The sequence below is a fragment of the Sminthopsis crassicaudata genome, chromosome 4 (assembly GCF_048593235.1).
Source record: "Sminthopsis crassicaudata isolate SCR6 chromosome 4, ASM4859323v1, whole genome shotgun sequence".
NCBI lineage: Eukaryota > Metazoa > Chordata > Mammalia > Dasyuromorphia > Dasyuridae > Sminthopsis > Sminthopsis crassicaudata.
Window position 1 is genome coordinate 288,501,580 of NC_133620.1, and position 23,695 is coordinate 288,525,274.

The 23,695-nt window shown below is 45.7% G+C and overlaps 2 protein-coding genes across 8 annotated transcripts in view; one reads left to right on the top strand and one right to left on the bottom strand.

The window, feature by feature from the left end:
* Positions 1 to 9,936, top strand: part of SPDEF (SAM pointed domain containing ETS transcription factor) — a 67,596-nt gene extending 57,660 nt beyond the window's left edge. For all 3 annotated transcript variants that reach the window (XM_074311233.1, XM_074311234.1, XM_074311232.1), the window contains exon 6: positions 1,305 to 9,936. In XM_074311233.1, coding sequence (XP_074167334.1) covers positions 1,305 to 1,483 — 179 coding nt within the window. In that variant the 3' untranslated portion in view covers positions 1,484 to 9,936. The remainder of the gene's footprint in view (positions 1 to 1,304) is intronic.
* The window catches only part of PACSIN1 (protein kinase C and casein kinase substrate in neurons 1), a 101,134-nt gene continuing 81,764 nt past the window's right edge, over positions 4,326 to 23,695 (bottom strand). For 4 of the 5 annotated variants that reach the window (XM_074311226.1, XM_074311225.1, XM_074311227.1 and 1 more), the window contains 9 exons: positions 19,216 to 19,345; positions 17,048 to 17,204; positions 14,959 to 15,194; positions 14,316 to 14,471; positions 13,614 to 13,789; positions 12,037 to 12,157; positions 11,774 to 11,901; positions 10,482 to 10,669; positions 4,326 to 10,231 (listed from right to left, as the gene is read on the bottom strand). In XM_074311226.1, coding sequence (XP_074167327.1) covers positions 10,122 to 10,231; positions 10,482 to 10,669; positions 11,774 to 11,901; positions 12,037 to 12,157; positions 13,614 to 13,789; positions 14,316 to 14,471; positions 14,959 to 15,194; positions 17,048 to 17,204; positions 19,216 to 19,278 — 1,335 coding nt within the window. In that variant the 5' untranslated portion in view covers positions 19,279 to 19,345 and the 3' untranslated portion in view covers positions 4,326 to 10,121. The remainder of the gene's footprint in view (positions 10,232 to 10,481; positions 10,670 to 11,773; positions 11,902 to 12,036; positions 12,158 to 13,613; positions 13,790 to 14,315; positions 14,472 to 14,958; positions 15,195 to 17,047; positions 17,205 to 19,215; positions 19,346 to 23,695) is intronic. The other variant, XM_074311231.1, reaches the window with a different exon arrangement.

Consider the following 23,695-nt stretch of genomic DNA (forward strand, 5'->3'; position numbering starts at 1 on the left):
AAAATTAATTTCATTTTCTACTTGCTTTTTCCAAGGGCAACCTATGCACTCTTTACTCACCTAACTGCATCTTCCTAATATGATCACATTTTAAAAATCTAATTACTTTCCTCCAGTTGTAAGTTGTCCTACTGTATCTTTGGCAAGGATGTCACAATCACCAGTGGTTAGGTTCATGCTTATAAATTATCTAAAAATTCTGATTCTCATAATCCTCTGTTCCCTTTTTCAATATTTTGCTGGCATCACTGCAGAACAGGAAAGGGTCCATACAGGATTGAGGATCATTTTGCATTTCCTTTTATATCAAGGGTCCCCAGGTCATCACTAGAATGGCCAGCCTATTGACAATGAGCCTCTCTGTACTTAGCCAGCCTGGTCTTTGGAAAGCAGAAGCCCTCTACTACTGAAACCATATATTTCCAACATGAAAAGATTGTCAGAATAAAACTTTTATGGCATTAACCTATTAAGGATGCTATATTGATTACATGGCAACTGCTAGCTATTATTAATAATACTATTATTATTATTGTCTGGTGATTCAAACAATTTTGAATCATCTAAATCATGCTGTCCTTTATTCTCCGTCCATCCATGCTCACAAGATTAGCAGGATAAGAGTGATTTGTTGAAAAGTTTAAGCTTAAGTGATCTGACCAGTCACACTACTATAACTGGGAGACTCTAAATTTGAATCCATGTTTTCCGCACCAGTCAGATGCTCTTCCACTACTCCAGGCTGCTCTCAGGGAATATGAGTTGTAGTTTAAAGGAGAGTTCATTATGAGCTAAAAAAAAAAAAAAAAAAATCAAGGGAAAGGAGTAAGATTACAGCAAGAGAAATTATAGGTAAACATTGGAAGATGCTTATTGGGGGAACAGGCCAAAATGCCTCTCGAAAAGAGAACATAAACTTTTGCTCCAACCCAGAAAGAAGATGTTAGGGGAAAGGGTCATCTGGGAGCCACCCATCCTCAGTGATTTAGATACAGTCCCGCCTGAAAATGCAAAGATAGATTCAAAAGGCTTATAAGACTATTGGGATATTTCTAATTTGCTTGAAGGACAAGAGAGGTTTAGGGAGGAAATATCTACACCTCCCACACACCTGTATCTGGTTCTTATTTCCCCAATGCAGGTTGAGCTAAAGACCTTGCTTGACTTGATTCTACTAACATCCCCTTATCCCAAATTCTCCACCATCCAGGAAACTGATCTAAATTAACTCCATCAATCTCTTTCCTTCTCTCTCTCTGCTCTCCTTTATCCTGTTCTCCTTACATTCACATGACATTCTCCAGGCATTTTCAAGATTGAGGACTCAGCCCAGGTGGCCCGGCTGTGGGGCATCCGCAAAAATCGTCCGGCCATGAACTATGACAAGCTGAGCCGTTCCATCCGCCAGTATTACAAGAAAGGAATCATTCGCAAACCCGACATCTCCCAGCGACTGGTTTATCAGTTTGTGCATCCTGTTTGACTGGGAGCACCCGGACCCAGGGATCCAGGAGAGGGACAGAACAGAACAGCTACCCTGATCTCACCCTACTGGCTTCCCTCTCTCAGCTTGCCCCTCCCCAACTTAGGCCCTGTCTGCTCTACTCAGAACCCTCTGCCCCTAGTCAGTGCTGCTGACATCTATGCTCAGGGGTCAAGGGGACTGGTAAGGCTGATCTCCAGATTGGCTCATTGCCCAACCCCAGAGCTAAGCCCGATCCTAGGAACAAGGGGCCTGTGTTGGGGAGGTGGAGGAGTGGTCTTCTCTATGAACAAGCACAAGCATATTTGCTGGGACTGGAGCCCTATGGAGAATGGGGTCTTTCTTTGATCAAATTGCTGAACTGACTCCTTCAAAAATATCAACCTGCTCTTTTACCCTATTCTATGCTCTTCCATGGGAGAGGAAATACATATACCCCTACACACACACACACACACACACACACACACACACACACACACACACACACACACAGAGTCACTGTGACTTAAGACTTCCTTGGAATGACCATCTAAGGAAGGACTCTTTCAACTGTTTTCACTCTTCCCTGATTGGTGGCTTAGGATCCCAACCTGATTCTAGACCCCCAGGGGTCCCTTGCTGCCAGTTATCAGCCTCTCCATTGTTAATTGAGCCTAAAAAGGTTCACTAAGAATCAGGTCTGTGCTTTGGGCTAGATAGGGATAGATGGGTAGGAAGATGAATGCTAGAGAATTCAGAGGCTTTGTCCTTAAGTTGAAAAAATTCATGGTTTAATTGGGGAGGCAGCCAAATACACATGAAGATGCACAGAGATCAAAAATGGGTATCCATGGCAATGTGTGACTAAGTAGGGGCTAGAAGGGTTCAGAGGAGTGAGGGAAGCACTGATGAATTGTCTGTGCTGGTGAAGGGAGGAGGAAGATGGAGAAGACTTGAGAAATAGGAATATGGAAAAGAATCTGGGAGATAGTGTGGAAGGGGATATAGAAGCCAAAGTAAAGCGGTAGACATGAGCAAAGAGAATCTATCTTTTTTAGGTCCATCCCTTGAATTCTTGCAGTTGTCCTGAGCTGCAGTTAGGGTCTGGGTGAGGGGACTCATTCCCTAAGACCAAAAATAACAGTAGGGATCAGGTCAGACTGCCTTCTCTTACTTTTCCTTCCCAGCACAAATCTGGAGTGATAGGCTTGGTTGGCCTTTTAGTTGCCTCCTAGAGGGAAGATTGAAAAATAGGATAAAGAAGTTCCAAAGCTTAAGCAGCCCCAAGCCCCCACACCAGGCCCATCTAACCAGGCCTGCCACTGTAACAAATGCAGGTGCCTCCCCATCCTCCCCACCCCCCACCTTGCCAAAGGAAGCCTTTGGGGTCTGGAATGGAAGTGGGAGAGGGGATATGATTCCCTGATCTTTCCCCAGCTTCCTTAGTGTATCAGACCTTATAGCTATCTGTCTCTAATGAGCCTCTCAGTGGGGAAGAGCCCCCCACTCTTCCAGAAGTTAGTTGTTTATCTCCTTTGTGAACAGATCTCAAGCTTCCCCACCCATCCCAGTGTATCTGTGAATGTTTCTATTTCCAGACTTGTGAGGGTGGGAGAATTTGTGCCAATGGATGAGGTGTGAGTATGTGTGTGAGAGAGGGGGCAGCAGGTGCAAGTAGGTATGAGATTTAATAGGAAGGTTTGGGACTCTCAGTACCGTGGCAGCTTGCTTGTTTAAGAGAAACTCCTCCTCTCCCTTCTGAGGACCACAGGCTCATCATTCAGAGCCAGAAGTAGCCTCAGAAGCTCTTATATCTGACTCCCTCATAATACAGGTGAGGCAGGTGAGACAGAGAGGTTAAGAAATTTACCTGAGCTGACACAGCTAGTTAGTTGCAAAGTCAGAATTTTAACCCAAATTTAAGGACAAATTAAGAGATTGAGGGCTGTTTCCTGGACTATCTTTTCCCACTTCCAACAGTTTTATTGTCAAAAAGTTTACTTCTGAGATGAACAGACTGTTGGCATCTTCTGTGCCTCCTGAATGGCTCTAGAAGAAGAGTTGCCTCTTTCTCTGCACCCCTTTGCCCCTAACTTCTGATCACAGAATCAGAGAGCTGAGAGCTGGAAGATATGGCAGCCAGCCCACACAAACCAAGTCCCTGCTTTCTCTTCCCCTCCTCCCTCAATTCCTCCATTCTTTCTTTCCCCTACCAGTGGATGGTGGCTCAGGTTCTTCCAATGGAGTTTGTTCAATAGGTTTTCTTTGACTCCTCCCATCCCTTCTCAGGCCCATCTTTAATTTAGTTTCCTTGGCTCTGCCCTTTGACAGGAGTTGTGATTCTCTCCTTCCTTTGACATCACTCCCCCCCAGAACCTGGGGCTGGGAAGAACATCTAGGTAGAAGAGCTAGCTCAGGGATCTGAGGGAGGGAAGAGTCAGTGGAACAGAAAGGACAATCAGATGGGCAAGAGATCTAGAGCTTAGGATGGGGGTGAAACAGGAGTGAAATGGGGTGGGGAAAGGATCATAAGCTTTGAATTAGTTGTAGGTACTTCCAGACACACATAGAAGTGTAGGAGACCATTTCACAAATCTGCTTCCCAGCCTTAGTTCCCTTGACAAACCTGACAAGAACCTGAAAATGAGGCTGTATGATGCCAGCAACCAGTGCCCTCCTTCCCCCATCCCCATCCTCAATCCCACCAGACCAATTCCTCCACTTTCCCAACACTTACTTTCGAGCTTCCAGGCCCTGGGCCCATGCTTCAACTCTTCAAAAAGGTCCTTTCTCTCCATCCCCACCAGGTGTGACTCCCATTTCCAGGGTTCCACCAATAACCAAACTCATAATACATGAATAAAATAGTTTTGTCTTTATTCATAGATTTGGGAGTTGTCAAGGGGTCAGGGGGTCTGTTTGGGACCTGGGGTCCTTCCCCTCTATTATATCTGTTGGACAGAGAGAGGAGAGGGGACAGGCAGGTTGGACAAAGATGCAAACTCAGACTATGATGAAACAGCAATGGGATATCCTTGAGCCATTGTATCTGTTCACCGGGTCCTGGTGAACCTCAGAGTTGACCATGAAGAGAATCTTCTTAAGAGGTTTGGTGGGAAGTGGAACAGAGGAAGAGGAGGGAAGGATGTTAATATACATTGGGTTCGCCTGTTTTCTCCCAGAATAGCACAGCTTGGAATCCTATTTGTTCCAGCTAGTTTTTAATTCAGATAAAACGCCTCTCTCCCTAACCAACTGCTTCTCTCTAGTTGGAGACTGAGCTAGGATTCTTCTCAGACTGAGTAAAGTCAGGCTCTCTGAAACCCACATCTTCACGTCCTTTACCCCCCATTTCATCCATAGAGAGAACAACAGTGTTACAGCTCATGGGACATATCACTGAATTGTAGAACCAGAGACTTTTAGAATTAGGACTTTATATTAATGAAAGAACTGCATACTCTGATCAACCATATCTCTGGATCCAGTTTCCTTCTCACCCTAAACCCATCCCACCTCACCCCACCCCAAGCTTTCTTTGCTCCTGTCCCTGGAGCTGTAGCTAAAGAGGGAGTTCCCAACAGGTACAGAAACAGCTCGAGGCACCCCACTATTTGGAGAACTTTGTCATAAGAAACAGTTTCACCCAAGACAAGCATACCAGGCTTCCCCACTCAATTTGGAGGGTAGGGGTCGAGACAGATAAGAAAGACAATAAAACCTAATATAATGAGAGTCAACCCTTCCCTATCTCAAAGGAGGAAACTGAATTTAGAGGAGGGAAAATAACTTGCCCAGTAACAAGCAGCAGACTGGGACTACAGCCAATACTGATTCCAAATCTATCCCATTGCCTCTTTACCTTTAATGCATGGTGTGGTTATGGATTTGGCCCAGGTTCTGTCCTAGGAATTTGTTTTGCTTCAACTGGGATGGAAGGAACAGAGTTAAAGGAAGAACCTGTGGGACAGGTGTAGGGAACTAGGAAGGGAAGGGAAGTATTGGAGTAGGGGGTGGCCAAGAAGTCCCCACAGTCTCCCCATGAGAACAGGATTATGGCAATATAAGGACTAATGCCAGGCCTTGGGAAGACAGCTTACCAAAGTTCCAGCCCATAGCCTCCAAACCTGCCTTGTCTGTGCAGGTCTCACTTCTCTGTCCCTCTATCTTCTCCATGAAGCCTTTTCCAAATGCTCTTAGTCCCTGGTAATCCCAGAACAAGTCTTAGAGTTGGCAGAGGCTCTAGAGGCCTCTAGTTGTATTTCTGCCCGAATAAACTCCCTCCCCCATAACATTCTCCAAAAGAGGTCATCTAAAGTCTGCCTGAACACTTTAAATATTGGAACACTCCAATAAGCACTCACCATCTGAGTAGTACCTGAACACTTTTTCCTTCAGCAGCCCAATTCCAGGGGGGACGTAATTGTAGGCAGCTTTGGAGCTAGAAATGAACTCTTTTTCAGCTTCTATCCATTATCCCTTGTTCTACTCCCTTTCCCAAAAGCCAGTTCTTCAGATACTTGAGCCCAGCTGCTGAGTGGCCACAAGTCTGATTTCACTGGCACTTCTTGTTTCTAACGGTCTCCTGCACTGAGAGGTCTTCCAGTCTCTGCTGGTCCTGGAGATGATGGGATGCCAAAGCTGGAAGGGACCCACCACACCAACCCCCTCCTCTTCTGGAACAAAAACCAATGTCTATCAAACGCTGGGGATGCTGAGCAAGTTTTGGTAGAAATTGAGACAAGAACTAGGATTTCCTGAATCCCTGGGCCAGCACTTTTTCTGCAGTACCACCTTTTCTTTCTGTGCACTTGCCCCATGATGGCAACCAGTTTCTGAAGGAAAATCTCAGGTCTCTAGGACCCCAGGAGTGGAGGATATTTAAATTAAGGTAAAGTCCAAGAGACAGCAATAGATGTCTGGTTTTTATCCAGTCAATCACAGCATGTGTGTGTGTGTGTGTGTGTGTGTGTGTGTGTGTGTGTGTGTTATGGGGCCATAGGAAATCACCACTGATCTCACATTCTCTTGCAAATGCTCCTTTAGATTGGGCACATCTGCTGTAGAGACCAATCCCAAAGTCTCAGAAAAGCCAAAAAAGCTGATATGGAAGTTCTGGGACAGAGTGTGAAGGTAGGGGACTTCTTAGCAGTTACAAGGGATGGAGGCCCCAAAACAAGTCCTTGGGCAAGAGAGATGGCATGGCTAGGTTGGTGCCCACTGCAGAAAGAAAAGAAGGGAGACTAAGAGATTGGGCAGAGCACCCACCCCCTCCCTTCCCTAACCACAGGACCATTTCCAGGCCTGTCATGAAGAGGGAGTCGTATCCATGTCCTAAGATGGAGAAGCGGCCTACTGTTTCCTTGAGGATGATTACAGGGAAGCCAGGAGGAGAGGAAAAAACAAGAGCCCCACTGTCCTAATTGATTTTAGGAATAACCAGGAGAGTTGGACTATAATAGCTAGCATTTATCTATCATTTACTATCCTAAGTGCCAGGCACTGTGCTTTAATAATGATTAACCCATTTGATCCTCACAACCACCTTGGGAAGATGGGAGGATTCCTGGATCTTTTCTGCTTATCCAGATGAGGTGAAGATGGGGAGTTTATACAGCACTGGATGTTTCCTAAAATAATGTTTTGAATTTTACAGAGGACCATCTCAAATTAGAGTAGAAGTCTAAAGCTGCATCAGGGGTGGGGAGAGAAAGTAGGAAGAGTTGTGGGGACAGGTGTGCACTTAGTGGGTGGTTGCCTTTGACCCTAGGAAGAGATCAGACTCTAATTAGGCCCATCTCAGAACACTGCCACTGGGCATCAAAACTTGAAGAGTCTGGGAGTTAAAGTTTCAGGGTAGGTTTAGAAGAATTGACAAAGTCAAGGCTTCTGGACGCAAAAAAAAAAAAAAAAAAAAAAAAAATTATCAAATACTCTTTTTGCTGGAAGTTCTTACTGGCTGAGTAAAAGGCACCTATCCACTGTCCTGAGTTTCAAATTCCACTTCCACAGCCCTACTGACTCATACTTCCTTAGGCTTTAGCAGCAATAAATGGGGAAGGGATAATCCGATTAAGGAATAAAGAATCTTGATGCTGCTAGAATTGGCTTCTGCTTCGAAGGCTCTAGGAGGTGGAGGAGGAGAGTGCCAAAATCAAGCCTCACCTGGTGCTGTATCCATTGGTATCAGCTCCCCTGGGAGACCAGCCATGGGACCCTACAAACAGAGGTCACCAGGACAGCCCTTTACAACCACCACTCTGTTCTCTGCACCTCAGAGGGTGCAGATAGGGGCAGGGAAGGCCCTGTGGAGTCTTCTCTCCTCATCCTATTCCAGGGCTCCTGACCACTGGCTTGAATGGAGTATAATCTTCCAGTGTCCCTGTAGCAGCTGCCTAGTTAGGAGGAAGTGAAGAACTGGAATCCTCTGTGTCTACTATCTCTTGCCTTCCATTTTGGCAAGAAATTTCATTTTTGTCTGTAGGTCCATTAGTCTTCTATCCCAGACCTCCTGAGCTCAGCTGGTTGTGGTACAAGTTTGCCCAGACCAGGAGGTGGGAGAGAAGGGGAATGGAAACAAACACCACTTCCCTGAAAGGAAAAAATTGAGGGAAAAAGAAGACTCCAGGGAGATCAGACTACTGTATCACCTTAGGCAGTAGCCATATTGTAGAACAAAAGCTGCTTTTCACCTGTCCAGTCTTCTTCTTAAATGCTTATGTAATCCTGTCCAGTAAAGAACCAGTTTTGGGGGTGAGGATGACCTTAATTTCTAGGAGTAGCTCTCCTAAGGATAAGGGGGAAGGCTGAAGAGGACTTAGAGTTGGGAATGCCTTCTATTCTCCCTTATCAATAGTCCCATAGACCTGAGATTTCAAAAGATGGCTCTCAATCACAAGCTTTTAGGGAAGAGCCCCTAACCTACAGTGCCTATCTGATACCCGCAAGGGGAAGAGGAAGGGGAAGGATAAGCTATACAGAAGTGGAGAGAAACAGCGGGTTCCATATGGTATATCTAGAAATAGAGCTGGGTTCTGAATGTCAAACATGATAAAATGTTCCCTTCCTGAATCCTCTCTGATAAAGTAATTGCTCCTGTTGCTGATTTTGTCTGCAAGGTGCCAAATCTTTTCAGAACTTTGGGGTTTTAAAAGTAATCTAGCAAGTGTTTACTTTAGGGAGTGAGGTATCTGTGTGTAGGGTATATTTAGAAGGACGACCCCTTCTGTCCAGATCAGCAATCATGTCTGGGGTAAGATAGCTGCCCTGAAGCAACTCTTCCCTTCTCACCATGGAGAAATGTTGAGAGGCTGAACCTCTGGGAAAGGCCACCCACACAGGTTAGGGCTCACTCTCAGCTCTGCAGTGCTCTCACTGCCACAACATTGGTAATCCCATTTGGATTCTACACCAGGATCCCATCTCCCATGACACTTTCTAAGACATGGGGCTGAGCTCAACTACTCAGGAAGGAGAAGGCTGTTCCGTCTCCCAAAGGCCCTGGATCAGAATTTGCCATGATCAGGAGATGCTCTAGGCATCCTTATTTCCCCATCTCTCTATGCTGGGAGTGACTGCACCTTTAGCTCCCCATAATTACTTTGTGGGAGCTACTACTTCTCACCTACCCCAGGTTGGAGAGTATGGAGTTCATCCTGCCCCTCCCCCAGGCCTTTTGCCTGCATCTCCTTTTTCCTCACCTTTTCCATGGCCTCCAAGAGAGGGGACTGAATAGCTAAGAAAAGGATGTGTAAGAATAGAACACCTCAGGAAGCTCAGTGGAAGACTTGGAGACTGAAAGACCAAAACCTCCCCCAGACAGCAGCCCTCTAGTAGATGTATGAGAGGTGGAGGGGTGGGCTGTCCTTTTGGAGAAGAAATGGTGGGGAGGATGGGGGGAGAGACTGAGAAGGACAGAGAGAGAGAAAGAGAGAAGGGGTAGCGGAGAGAAGGTGGGAACAAGAATTCTCAGAGATCAGTGTGGTGTAGTAGAAAAAGCACTGGGTTGAGTCAGGAATTCTGAGCTTTTTTATCTGTGGCTACTCTGTAACACAACCTTAGTCATTTTCCTTTTTCAAGTTACAGTTTCTTCCTCTCTAAAAAGAGGGGCTAGGCTAGACAGTCTGTTCCCTTCCAGCTCTGCCGTTTTAGAGCCACCCTGAGGACAGCGGATGGGAGTCAGAGGTCTGGAGGGCGGGGTCTTTCGGGACTTCTGAAGGGCACGGAGAGAGAGACCTCTTTGGTGAAGATCAAGACCCCTTACCAACATCCCTGGCTGAGGCTGCGGCCCCTCACCTGGGGGAGGGTTACTTCCTCAACTCTGCCCCTTTCCTGCCCCCACTCTATGGTACTATTGCAAATACTTGTGTCTGGTTTTTCTATATTTTTCTATATTTTTCTTTTTTTTTTTTGTTCTATTTTTTTTTTCTTCCCAAGACGACTTTTAAAAAAATAAAAGCTTGATTGGAAAATATGTCTGGTACTCTATGGAGCCGGGGCGGGAGGAGGAATGGGTTGGTTGTGGAGGAGGATGGATCCAAAAGGACTGAAGACAGAAAAGGGCTGGCGAGGGATGAGGGTGCGGAGGCGGAGAAGGGAGCTCAGGAGACACGTTGCCCGGGAGAGGCGAGAGGTGGCCGGGGGCGTGGGGAGACAGTTAGATGGACTCCACGTAGTTGGCAGGGTAGAGGCCCAGCTGCCCGCTGTCCAGGCGCCCTCGGCACCAGCCCTGCTCATCTTCTTCTCCCAGTTTGGTGAGCTCATCTCCTGGAGGGACACACCGGGAGAATGGGTTAATGGTTGGGGAGGGCGGCACGATCCCAGGGCCCTCCTCTGCCCAACCCCCAACATCCCACACCGCTCCCCCTTCCCCCGCCGCTCCTGTCAGCATCTGCACCCACAGCTGTCCCCCTCGGGTGGGACGCTTTGCTGAGCCCCGCCCCCAACTCTCCTGCTGCCCTCCCACAGCGCCCGTCGGCCTCTCCCGGCACAAGATCGCCCCGCCCCCCGCGCAAACCTGCTTTGAAGCTGAGTTCGTCCTGCTCCTGCCCGTCGTAATCATAAAGCGCCCGGACCCGCACCCCCTTGCCTTCGTCCTCAAAGGGGTTGGCGCCCCCGTTGGGCTCGCCCGCCCCGAAGGCATTTCCGCTCTCATCGTCAGACCACTCGGTGGCGTACGGCTGGCCCCGGTCATAGCTGCTGACGCTGGGAGAAAGAGGAGGAGGGCCGGGAGGGGGGGAGGGGGAAAAACATCATCACCGACCTTGTCCTCAAGGGGGCGCCACACATATCACAAAATCGCAGGTTTAGGGCTGAAAGAGACTGTGGGGTCATGGGACAGTGTCGGCTAATTCTCTACTGCCACAAGCCACAGTTAGTCGGACACCAGCACCAGATGGAACCGGTCTGAGAGACCCGAGTTCAGATTTTGCCTTGGTCACTCACTATCTGTGTTTGCCTCAGTCTTCCTCATCTGAACATGGGGATGACGGTGTACACTCCCAAGGTGGTCGCTAAGGGGATATTGTAAGGCACTCTTAAAGTGTCACATCAATGTAATTAAAAAGAGAGGCGCCATCACCTCTTGGGGCAGCCCCACTGAGTGAGGAATTTTTCCTGACGACAAGCTTGTGTCCCGTTACCCCGACTGCTGCCCTCTAGCTGCCCCTGCTCCAGACTTCTCCAGAAGACAAAAGGTGCCGCGGACAAGAAGAGGGCGCTCTTCCGCAGGAGGCGGGGCCTAGCGCGCCGGGCCCAGGTCCTGGCCTTGCTTCTGACTAGCTGAGTCAGCCCGAGTGGCCCTGCGCTCCCTCCGCGGGAGAACAAAGCTCTGCGCCTGTTTCTCCGTCGGTGAGACGGAGCTGCGGCGGGCCCGTTAATGCAACGTCAGCAGAAGGGGAGCATGGTTACTTGCGTTACAAAGGATCGGATACAGTTTCCTTAACTAGTGTCTCTTCCTCGGATACATTCCAAGTGAGGTTCAATTTAAGCCCCGCCTATCGGAACGCTGTCAGTGCCCAAAGCGCACAGGAAACCTCCCTTACTCTGACTCTGGAGCCCGGCTGCCAGGAATATAAAAATAAAAATAGATGTGGGAGCATTTGGGGAAATATTTTGAAAGAGGTAATATAATTATTATTGTTAAGGCGTCTAGACTCCGAATTATAAGGGATATCTAGTCCGACCTATTATAATTATTGATAGCCCCTGCATGCCCAAAATTTGGGCCTATGTCCAGGCATCGAGGAGTTCCAGTGGCGAACCAGCAGGGGGGGGGGGGGGGAGAAGGTATGCCCACCTGATACTCACCTGCCACGGTCCCCAGCCTGGGCCATAGACTCTACCACCCCCGAGGCATTGGTTAGAGTCACACCCTCGCTCTTCTTGGGCACTTTCTCCTTCCTGGTGATGGTGTGGGTGAGGTCTGGGTTCCACTCCTAGTGGCAGTATGGGTACGGGTATCTGTAAGGCTGCTCCCCGCCCACGCCACGTCTCCCTCCTCCTGGCCCTCCCTTCCTCTTCCTCACCAGCCCCAAGTCCACCTCCACACACCGGGAAGCCAGGACACTGACCTCAAACTGGGGCCAATTCATGGGCATGCCAGGCCCGCTGGTGCTTCGGAACCACTTGAGGTCTTCCTGGGCATCAGCCCCCCGGATTGTCTGCTCCAGTTCACGGTACACATTGATGTAACTGGGCAAGGGAGAAATTGGAGAGTCACTCATGTCTCTGTCTGAGGTCCAGGGGGAGAAACCAGAGCAAGCTCGACGCCCAGCTCAGCCACCTTTCTGGAAGTCACCAAGATTCTTCTTCTGAGGGCACCCCAAGGCTAATACAAAAGATGGACCCAGAGGGTGTGCCCACCTAAAGCTGGCACAATACCCTCTGTGCCCGTTCAATGGTGATAATTGAGTCCAGTCTTTTCTTTCTTGCTCCTCCCATTTTGTCAAATTGAAGTAACAAAGAAGAATCATGGTATAGCAGATAGGTTTAGAGACTTGGAAGGTCTAGTCTCAAATGCTGCCTCCACCACTTCCTGGCTCCAGGACCAAGGGTAACTTCAAATGATTCTCTCTGGACCAAAGCTTCCTCATCTACAAAATGAGGTTAGCACCTACTAATAGGTTGTTATAAGGGTTAAATGGGGGAATGTCTGTCAGTCAGTGAATAATATTTATTAAGTGTCCTCTATGTGCTAAGAAAAGAGTATCTAGGTGACATCCTGGATAGAATATTTGTCCTAGAATAAATAAAACCTAAGTTCAAATATCAGCTGACACACTTTAATAGATGTGTGACTCTGGGCAACTCTCAGTTTCCTCATCTGTAAAATGAGCTGCAGAAGGAAATGAAAAACCACTCCAGCATTTTTGTCAAGAAAAACTCCAAATGGGGTTATGAAAAGTCAAACATGAATGAAATGATAAGAACAACAAAATGTGCTGAGCTTTGAGCTTGGAGTGCGTGAAGCACCTTAAAAGCAAAGCTGTACTCTCCCAATGTCTCAGCTGGGCTGGCTGAGCTCTCAAGACCCTTGTCAATCCACTGCTCAAAAACCTTCAGTGACTCCCTGGAATCTCTTAAGAGAAAACAGAGACTGCTTTTCTTCCTAGACTTCCAGCTTATCTTTCTAGGCTCATAGCAAATAACTCTATCACATGGGGCCCATGTTATAGCCAAACTAGCCTTCATGCAATTCCCTGAACTCTATCTCCACCTCCTTGCACAGGGAAAAGAGAAAAGGAGGAAGGGAGGAAGGGAGGCCATGGAGAGGCCATACCCTCCTAGTCTCCTCCCCTCAATGATCAGTTCAAGGACTACTTCCAGAGGACTTTATGAGTTCCCCAGTATTGTCAGTGTCCCTCAAATTACAGTGTATTTATTTTGCTTATACTCCATCTTTACTTATCTGTGAACATTTATCCTGATAGTACAAGGTAAACTCCTTGAAGACAGAGACTCTTCCATTTTATGTCTCCATCACCGTGCCTAGTCCACATAAAATGCTAAAAAATGCTTGAGAAATGATTTAGGTAAAAAACCAGGGAGCTATCAGACAGAAAACGATCTCTTCTTGCCCCAAGTCCTGTTACCTAGGCCCTATTTAATAAGTGTCTTAACCCCTCTTCCCTATGCCCAGCCCAGGTACCTGCTATTTTCTGCCAAATTGAGATGACGTTTTATATCCAAGAGCACCTCCTTCAGGAACACCAGCCTTTTCTCCTCAAACTGCTGGCATTGTTCGAATACCTGCTCCATGCCTTCCATATATTGGGGTGTCGACTTGCCGATCTCATCCAACACCTTCTCATATTTCTCCTGGGTCTGTTGAGGAAGAAGGAATGTAGGGAGGGGAAGAAGGGAAAAAAGGAAGGAAGGAAGGAAGGGAGGGAGGGAGGGATATTTAAAAGAGGGAGGAAAGGAGGAAGGAAAGAAAAATAGAGAGGGAGGGAGGAAGGAGGAACGAGGGACAAGCCTGGGGACCTTTATAATATTCCCTTCCACACTCCACTCCCACTACCCTCTCCAGTGGCCATGCTAGTAAATATTTGACAACGACTCAAACAAAAAAATAGAACTGGACACTTAAATTTAATCCACATTATTAACCTCTCTTTCATTTTCATATTTCTGGATTTATGAAATATCAAGCCCTGACTTGTATCTTTGCTAATTTCTAAAGTGTAAATGTAACAGTAAAATTCTAATTTAACGATTGGCTCTAGGTGGTATGAGCCTCCAGTTCGAGCTTGCAGCCATCCTCCCATCCCAGTAGGGGCCCCCCACTTCCCAACCTACTGGCCTATACTTCCAAACTGTCCCTTTCCCCTTCCCAGATGCAGCCCCAGACCTTCTGGACGTCCTGCTTGCACTTGTCCACTTTGTCCTGAAGTTTCTTCTGCTGTTCTGGGGTAACTGACTGCTCTGCCTTGCTATTGGCCTCCCGCGTCACTGCCATCTTCTCCTCCTTGCAGGCCAGGTGGTAGGCTTTCTTTGCTGCCTCCAGCTTTCAGAGATGGGGAAGTGAATAGCCATCATTTATTTAGTGGTAGTAAAGCAGAGGGGTAAGGGAGCTATAACATAACCATTTTACAGATGGAGAAACTACCCCCATTGTCCAGCCCAGAGTCTTGAAGCAGTGGGGACTTAACTGCCAGCTGGTGAATGATAACTGAATAAGAACAGAGCCTCTTCCTCTTTCCTCACTGACAAAGCAGTGATCTCACGAACACCCTCCCTTGATAAGAAGGTATTCTTTGCCCAGGAATCTCTCCTTGCAAAGTCTCACAGAACCAGACTTAGAGTTGTAAAGACCCATGGACTCTAACCTCCTGATTTTACAGATTGGGAATGACTTGTCTAAGCACTAGTCCGAGAGGGTTTGAATCCAAGCCTACCAACTCCACTGCAACATGCTGACTCTCTATAAGGTTCTTGTTGTTTTAACCCACAAGGAGTCTCACCCCCTTCCTTCCAGAGCCCCCCTTGGGTACCTCTTTCATCTTTTTGGCCCAGGGTTTCTGTGCTTTCCGGAAGCCATCCTCAGCCTCCTTGGTTTCCTTGAAGCCGCCCATTATCTGCTTGTGGTAGGCGTCCTTCTGCCAGTTCTTCACCTTCTCCAAGTCATCATTGACCAGGCTGTTCTTCATGTCCTGATGCAGCTCACTTACCTTGTCAGCCTCAGTCATGATGGCGCCCCATGCACGCTCCAGGCTGCCATACTGTGGGCCTGCCAGTAGGTAATCGGAAGCCAGCATGAGTGGGCTGAGACATTCCTCTGCCTGTCTCACTTGTACGTGACTGAAGGAGAGCAACTTTCTTCTCTGCCTCCATTTCCCCTTCCGTAGCCAACACTCAAGACCAGGCAGACCACCCAGGGACCCCGGCCGCATCCTGGAATTTCCCAAGTTCAATTCAATTCAAGAAAAGCATCTTCAGTGTATTGGGCACTTAGACTGGGCTGACTTGAGAAGGGGGGCACTGAAAGCTTAGATTCTACAGGCTGGAACTTTGGGCCAAATCTAATAAGATCAAATTTAGTAGGGATAAATATAATGCCATTTAGAGTTGAAAAGAAACTTCCAAGGCATCTAGACCAACCCTTTCACTTTATATATGGGGAAATGGGGAGCCAGAGAAGCTAAGAGATTTACTCAAAATCACATAGATTAATTTTTTAAATTAATTTTAAATGGTTACAAAGATATTAAATATCAGAGGCAGAATTTTAATCTAGGTCTTCTAACATTAAATTTAGTTCTCTTTCTACTGTACTGCTCCAGCAGACATGGCAGTCTATATATTTCTGAATCCTACCCAGGAAATATGGTAATAGGATTTGAAGGAGAAAGGGACCATCTTAGAAACCACCAAGTCTGAGTTCCCCAAAACTAAGATGAGAAAACTAAGTCCCTGAGCATGTGATTTCTTGTATAACCAGTACTTTAAATCCAAATGTTGTTTCCAAACACAATACTTCTACTTCTATTTAAGGACTCTACTCAAAAGACTTTCTCCTAATGCCTATCTTAAAGACCTTCTTCTAGTCTATTCCTTAAGGCAATAAACTTAGGAATTAAGGAATGAGCACCCACGATTGTTGTGAGATAATGAAATAATATTTGCAAAGTGATTGGCCCATAACAGTTGCTTCATAAATAATGGTACCCTCCATTCTCACTCCTTCTGTATAGGCAACAGGGAAGAAATTTAATTTCTTTAATTTCTGGAAGCAGTTCCTTGAGCTCTTCCATCTCACTCTCAGTAGAAGGTGCTTTTTGGCTCCCTTTACCCTCTACATTCAGCATGGCCAGTCTCTTTTCAGTGATGTCCTCAGACTTGGTGACGTGAGGTACTACCTCTCCATGCCTAGTACAGGCCTGGGCACGTAGTTGGTGCTAAGTAATAACAATAGTTCTAATTTCTATAATGCTTTAATGTTTACAAAGTGCTTTCCCATATGTGCAGAGTACAGGCATATAATCCCACAAAGTTGCCCACCTAAGTATGGTTACAGCACAGAAAACTGAGGATCAGAGAGGTAAGGGACAAGCCTAATAAATACTTACAAAGTCATATGATCTAGAAATGAAAGAGAACTTATCCTTCATCATGAAAAGAGAAAATATGACTTAGAGGAAAATAACTTACCAAAGTCACTTAGAAAGTAAGAAGCAGAGCTAATAATTTGGACCAAGGCCCTCTGATTCTATAGCTAGGGCTCTTTCCTCTATACCACTCTTGTCGAATGATTAAATAAGTAAAATGTATCTGAGGTCAGGAAGGGACCAGGATGGGACCAGGAGGTTCCTTAGCATAGGCTCCTTCCCATGATCTCCCTCTCCTTCTCAAGCACAGCCTCCGGAAACTAGAGGGACCACAATCATCCAGCTGGTTTTAACTAAGACCATTTGCCTTTTATCCCCAGAAAGAAGTATGGGGGGTGGGGGCAGAGTTAGATCTCCAGCTATGTTCCTTCCTTGGTCATGGGAGTGGGGCTCAGAAGTCCCCAGGGAGTAGGCAGGGGTAGAAGAGGGCCATAACTGCCAATTTGGGGGTAGGATGGTATGTGGGGAAGGGCACCTTTCTCGAGGAGCTGGCGCCAACGCTTGGCCCAGTCTGTGAGTTGCTGGGCATAGGCCTTCTCGATCTTCGCCCGCTCATGAAGGCAGCTCATGAGGTCATTGCAGAGCCTGTGGCCATCATCAATCCGCTTCACAGTCCGCTTGTAGTTTCCCACCTAGAGGAATCCCAGAGACAAATAGACAGCCCCACTCCATGACTATGCTGGCTGTTGTTGCCTCTCAAGTGGGGCCTCTCTGAACCTCACCACCAATGAGAACCTGGTCATACAAATCAAGATTGGTTTTCCCTGACCCATCCTCCAAGAGCAAGAGCCAAACTGCCCACCCCCAAATAAGCATAATCATAAGCCTTCCTCACAAACAAACTCCCATTCTCTGTTATATCCTCTGGTATCCAACAAGTACTTGTACTGAGTAAGGAAGGTCTGGGACCACTTACACAGGAGACCCAGCAGAAACCATTCAGCCCTACCCCATTTCACATTCCTGCTTGTCCATACCCTGGTCCCCCATATTTCCCACTATCTACCAAGCCTAGAGGGAAGGGAAGTAGATGAGTCCCATGAAAGTTGGGGAGGGGGCAGGAAAAAGATTGAGAAGAGAGAAGCAGGAAAAGGGCAATCAATATGTCCTCTAGATGGAAAGAGATGGAAAAAGAGAGATGAAGAAAAATAGAGAGTCACAGAAAAGCAGGCTTGAGGATGGGACAGAAATGAGGGAAGAGGGTAGGTGTTTTTTTAAAACACAAGAAGGAAGAATGAAAGGTAGGATAACATACAAATATAGGTTTATAGAATGATTTCTCACACATACTTGGTGAGGTAAATAATGAGAGAATTAATTTCCCCATTTTACAGAAGTGCCAATTGAAGCTCAGAGAGGGTAACTTGGCCGGAGTAAAATAGCTAGTAAGGATGGCATAAGGGACAGGACGTAAAGGAAGCAGGGAGTTAGAAGATTAGAATGAAGGCATTAGAAGCAAAGAAATAGAAATCTAAAAGAGCAATCCTGAAACCCTACCCCATAAAATTTAAAGAAAAGCTCTATTTGCCTCTTGTTAATTATTCAATAATAGAGGATAGGGCTTAGACCTGTGATTTCATTAATTTAGGGAACTCCCAGGAACTTTCCTGCAACATGTACTCTTGGAGAGTTGCCTAAGATACTAAGAGGTTAACTAATTTGCTTCTCACCACATCATCATCACCACTGCCATTTTCCTCACTCCTCATCACCATCATCATCATTATTAACATCCTCATCATCATCACCACCATTGCCATTCATTCTTCCTCACAGCAGTCCTGTGGGGTAATTCCCTCAAGTATTACTGCTTTTGGGGGATGTTATTGTTTAATTGTTTTCAGTCTTGTCTGACTCTTTGTGACCCCATTTGGGGTTTTCTTGGCAAAGATACTGGACCAGTTTGCCATTTCTTTATCCACCTTATTTTGCGGATGAGGAAACTGAGGCAAACAGGGTGAGGTAACTTGCTAGTAAGTGACTTCCTGAGGTCAACTGGAACTGCCCGACTCCAAGCCTGGTGCTCTACCCACCTATATGTCCATTACTCTTTGAAGTTACTCAATAAACAAGGATCTTGATAATCACTCCCTTCCCTATTACTCAAAAAAGGCAGCCCACAGTGCAGAGGGCATCTAAAACAGATGAGGATGGCATCTAAATTAGACATTAAGTTTCTAGAAGAGGAGGAAGAGAGGGTGGATGGAATGGGAGACAGAAAATAGTTGACAAAGGTTTGATTTGGGTTGGTGAGTTGTGAGGTGTCTTGGAGAGGCAGGAGAGTAGATGGAGATTCACTGAAACTGTAGCCTTGCTCCCTCTTGTGGCTGCAATATGCCAAATTAATTCTGCACAATGGTTGTGGAGGGCAGGAAGAAGTAAGGATGGATGGAGGACTGGGTGGGTAGAGAAGAAGGAGAAATAATACTCAGACAGAATGATGAGGAAATCTAGGCCTGGGTGCTTCTGAAATTTCTTATGTCAAGTGGGACAGGAGGGAGCTGGGCACTGGTCCCACAGATTAGAACACTCCCAGGTTGTAGCCCCTGCTGTGGACCCCCAGGCAGAAGTAGAATAGGAATTTGGGAGGAAATGGCATTGTGGGAAGTAGGGTGGGGGTGGGGAACATGGGGGAAAGCTCACCTCCCAGAAGCTGTCTGTGATCTCCTCCATGGAAGGTGTGGTCTCATCATAGGAGCCAGACATGGTGCCCAGGGTTGGGAGCTGGGGCTGGGGACTGGGCTGCAGCCAGGGACAAACCTTTGCTCATGTACTGAAAGACAGGGGAGAGAAGAATGATCAATAAATCATAAAAGGGAGATGTTGGAATCAAATCTCCCCATCTCCCCTACTCCCAATGGCTACCTTTGCTTCAAGGTCCTGATCCTGGCTGAGAACTCAGATGGGCATAAACTTTTGAGTCATAAAAGAATCCTAGGAATCTTTATCCATTCTAATCTCCCTATTTTACAGATAAAAAAAAACAAAAACCTGAGTTCAGAGAAGTTAAATGATTTGCCCAAGACAAACTTGTCAGTAGAAAACTTAATAACCTAAGTTTCTTGATTTCTATTCTGATCTTTCCATTTTCTATTATTATTTTCCATTTCTGTTTTCCATTACCTCTGCAAACCAGGCACAAGCTTGGCCTGAAATTCAAAAAATGAGTCCCTAGAAGGGTCTTTTTGGGTAAAATAGCACTGAATCACATCTCAGGAAATTCCCCTATCTTAAAGCCCTGGTGGGGTGGGGCATTAAATCTCAGCACTCCCATTTTGCAGAGTGAGGATAGGATCTTGCCTGGGGTGCATCAGCAAGCTGGTGCTGATTTTGTTGTAGTTCATGTATTTTAGACATGTCTGACTCTTTGCGACGCCATTTGGAGTTTTCTTAGAATAAGTCTTCCAATTCCTTCTAGTTCTTTACAAATGAGGAAACTGAGACGGAGATTAATTGATTTGTCCAGAACTATCCAGCTAGTAAAGATCTGAACAAAGATTTGAATTCAGGAAGATGAGTCTCTACCCATTGCACCACCAATATTTTAGGTTAATTCATCCAAAAGAATATTCTGAATCTTAACACCACCTAACCTCAGAAACTCAAAAACTCTATAAATGCTGACTCTTTGCACTGCCCTTCCCCTCATTGCCCATCAGAGAGGATGCAACTTTACATACCTCTCCCCTGATGAAATCTTAATTCAGAGTAATTCAAGCTATGCATAAATTAAAAGGCAATTACAAAAGGTATGATGAGGCACCGTAGGTGACTTGAGCTAGACAAATGGCAGTAAATTTTTAGGCTGCCTAGTTCTCCCCCTCATTTTAGAGGGAGAAACTGAGGACCACCATAGGAAGGTAATTTGTTCCAGGTCAGACAGGTCAGACAGGTACATAGGAAGTAGATTGAGCTAAGTTTCTTTCTACTATTTTATCCTCTCTGCCCCCATTTTGCTAAACTTCATAGTTCCAGACATACCCTATGTGCTCAGTAAATACTGGCCAGTCTGTGGATATCCTCCCTCCCCCATCCCTGTTTTTAGCATCCCAACCAGCTGGCAAGAGTCTCTCCCCTGCCCCAGCAAAGTGCTAAGAGGCAGCACCACCTTGTGGCTCCCCAGCTCCCTCCTTTGCAATAAAGCCGTTTTCCCTGTACCACAGTACTTAAGCCTCTGCAGAAGTCAGTGCACTCTCTCCTGGGCTCTGCCTATCTGAATGTTTCTTTTCTCTTTAAAAACTTAACCCCTTCTTCCTCCCAACCTTTCCTGATCACCACTGCCCCTCCTGAAAGTGAACTCTTCACATTTGGGGTAGTAATACTGGATCCAGTAGTAGCAGTGTTCCTCTTGCCATCTAGCTTGAATTCTGCTTTTTCTATGGATATGTTGTCATTTTGTTAGAGTTGTGAAGTCATGCAGGGAGTGATTATATCACTGTCCATCTCAGATGCCCATTGCCTCGCTCAGTACATAGCTGCCCAGTAGGAAATTAATACTTTTTGAATGGAATTTGTTGGGATCCCTCAGGGAACCGATGGTCCTATCCCCCCATGCCTTCCTTCCCTTGTTAGAGGCTCAATTCCTCCTTGCTCCTTTCAGCTACAACATGGTTCTGTCATTGTCCCGGTTGCCCCTGCAAAAACAATGATGGGCACAGATGGCAAACTTCCCACTTCTTCCCTCTCCCCCTACGCAGGGACCACCAGACCTGACTCTTCTCTCACAAAGTGTTCATTTGCCTTCCTCTGGCCAGCAGATCGGCTGGGACTTGCTCAGCTGTCTCTGCGTTGGTCTGCCCTTGATTGTCTGTCTGCATCACTGCTGTCCAATTTAGCCTGCAAGTTTCTGCAGGACAGAGGCTGTGACTCCCCCCCACCCCCAACAGATCCTCTGCCAGTCTCTAAACACAGAGAGAAAGCTCATCCCTGTCCCTCATGCAGGAACTCCAGAGCAAACCAACTAGAAAGGCAGGAAAAGTAGGCCTTGGAGAATGAGGCTTGTGGTCCAGCCAAGAAGCTTATGGGATTGCAGAATTTGGAGCTAGAAGGACCCCCAGAGCTCATCTAATTCACATCACTCATTTTTTCAGAGAAAGTAAGACTCAGAAAATAGAAATGACTTGGCTAATATCAGAGGTAGCCAAAATCCAAATCTTTGGACTCAGAATAAAATGCCTTTTCATTACCCCACATTGCTGTTGGTTCAGCTGCTGCTCTGCTCAGTTGCCAAACTGCCATCTCCTTCTGCCACAAAGCACTGACTAATGAGGACCTTAAGAGAATTGCACTCCATCTGGGAAATCAAGGGGATGCCCAAGCCCATGTGACCTTCTGCCCCTCCTAACCTAAGAGAATTCTACATGTTCCCAAGCAGCAGAAACCAAGCTCTGGGATACTTCTAAAATCTTCACAGGAAAGGATTTGATAAATTCAGTCACAATAAAGTATGAATGGTTAAGAAGAATTTTTGAAATATTATATTTCTATCTGTATAGCCAAATAAGGTTCCTCCACATCTATTATCTCATTTGATTTTCAAAACAACTGAAAATGCTCTTTTCAAAGGTCTCACACTGCTGGTAAGTATCTGATTTGAATTCAGGTCACCCAGCTGCCTCCCAATCATCTATCAATCATGGCCTCTTTGCACCTTTTTTTTTTTTTTTTTTTGGGGGGGGGCTGGTTTGGCAGTTGGGCTTTCGTGACTTTCTCAAGGTCACAGAGTGAGGATGTTTCTAAAGCCAGACTGAACTTGGGAAGATGAGTCTTTCTGACTCCAGGCCTGGGATGCTATCTGCTGTGCCACTTAGCTCTGCATCCCCTCTATCAAAGTGTACCATCATTCTTCTAGGGACCCAAATTCAAAACTTATGGTCACTCTTACTCACTACAAATGATAATAATACCACCTAAAACTTATATACCAATTAACATTTCAATGTCTCATTGGCTTTCTCAACAATTCTATGAGATTTATATTAATAACAATAACATCCCCATTCTACATAAAAGAAAACTGAGGTTGAAAGAAGTTAGTCACTTGTCTGATATCACACATTTTTTAAGTATCTGAGGAGGGATTTGAAGTTAGGTCTTCCTGATTCCAAGTCATCTCTCTTATCAATGACACCATATAATCCTCTCAATCATTTGCTAATATCCTATCATTTCTATCTTTACAACATTTCTCCCATGAGTTTTCTTCTCCCTAAATCTACATGGCCAGCATGCTAGTCCTGTCCCTTGTCACCTCTAACCTGAACTATTACAACAGCCTTAAAATTGCTCTCTCTACCCCAAGTCTTTCCCACTCCAATCCATCCTCCACATAAGCTTTCAAAATGATTTTCCTAGGTTTGACCATGTCTCTCCCCTACACAATAAAATCCAATTGTTCTCTATTACCTCTAAGACAAATATAAATGTCACTGTTTAACATTTAAAGCCTTTGAAATCCTTGGTCCCTTCCTACCTTTGCAAACTCATTCCATGTTACACCACTTTCTTTACTCTATAGTCTAGCCCACTGGGCCATTTTACTTTCCCTCATACTTTTCATCTTCCATTGGCCATCCTTTGCATCTCACTTCTTAGTATCCCTAGTTTTTTTTCAGGCTCAATTTATTCACTATCTTCCACATAAAGCCTTTACTGATCCTCTCACAATATAAATGACTTCTCTTTCTCCTTTAAAAAAAAAAATCACATATTTATATTATATATATTTTATATACCTATATTTATATATTATTCTCTCTATAGTATGTAAGTTCCTTGAGAACCATTTCATTTTTATTTTTATATTTCTATCCCTTAATAAATGCTTGCTGTGATTCCAATAGAGTTGTGATCCACATCCACAGAGTAAACCATAGAGACTAAATGTGGATCAAAGCATAGTATTTTCACCTTTTTTTGGTGGTAGCTGTTTGTTTGCTTGTTTCTTTTTTTTTCTCATGTTTTTTCCTTTTTTGATCTGATTTTTCTTGTTCAGCATGATAAATATGGAAATATACTTAGAAGAATTGCATATGTTTAACCTATATTGGATTGTTTGCTGTCTTAGAGAGAAAAGAAGAAGAAAAAAATTGAAGCACAAGGTTTTGCAAAGATGAATAATGAA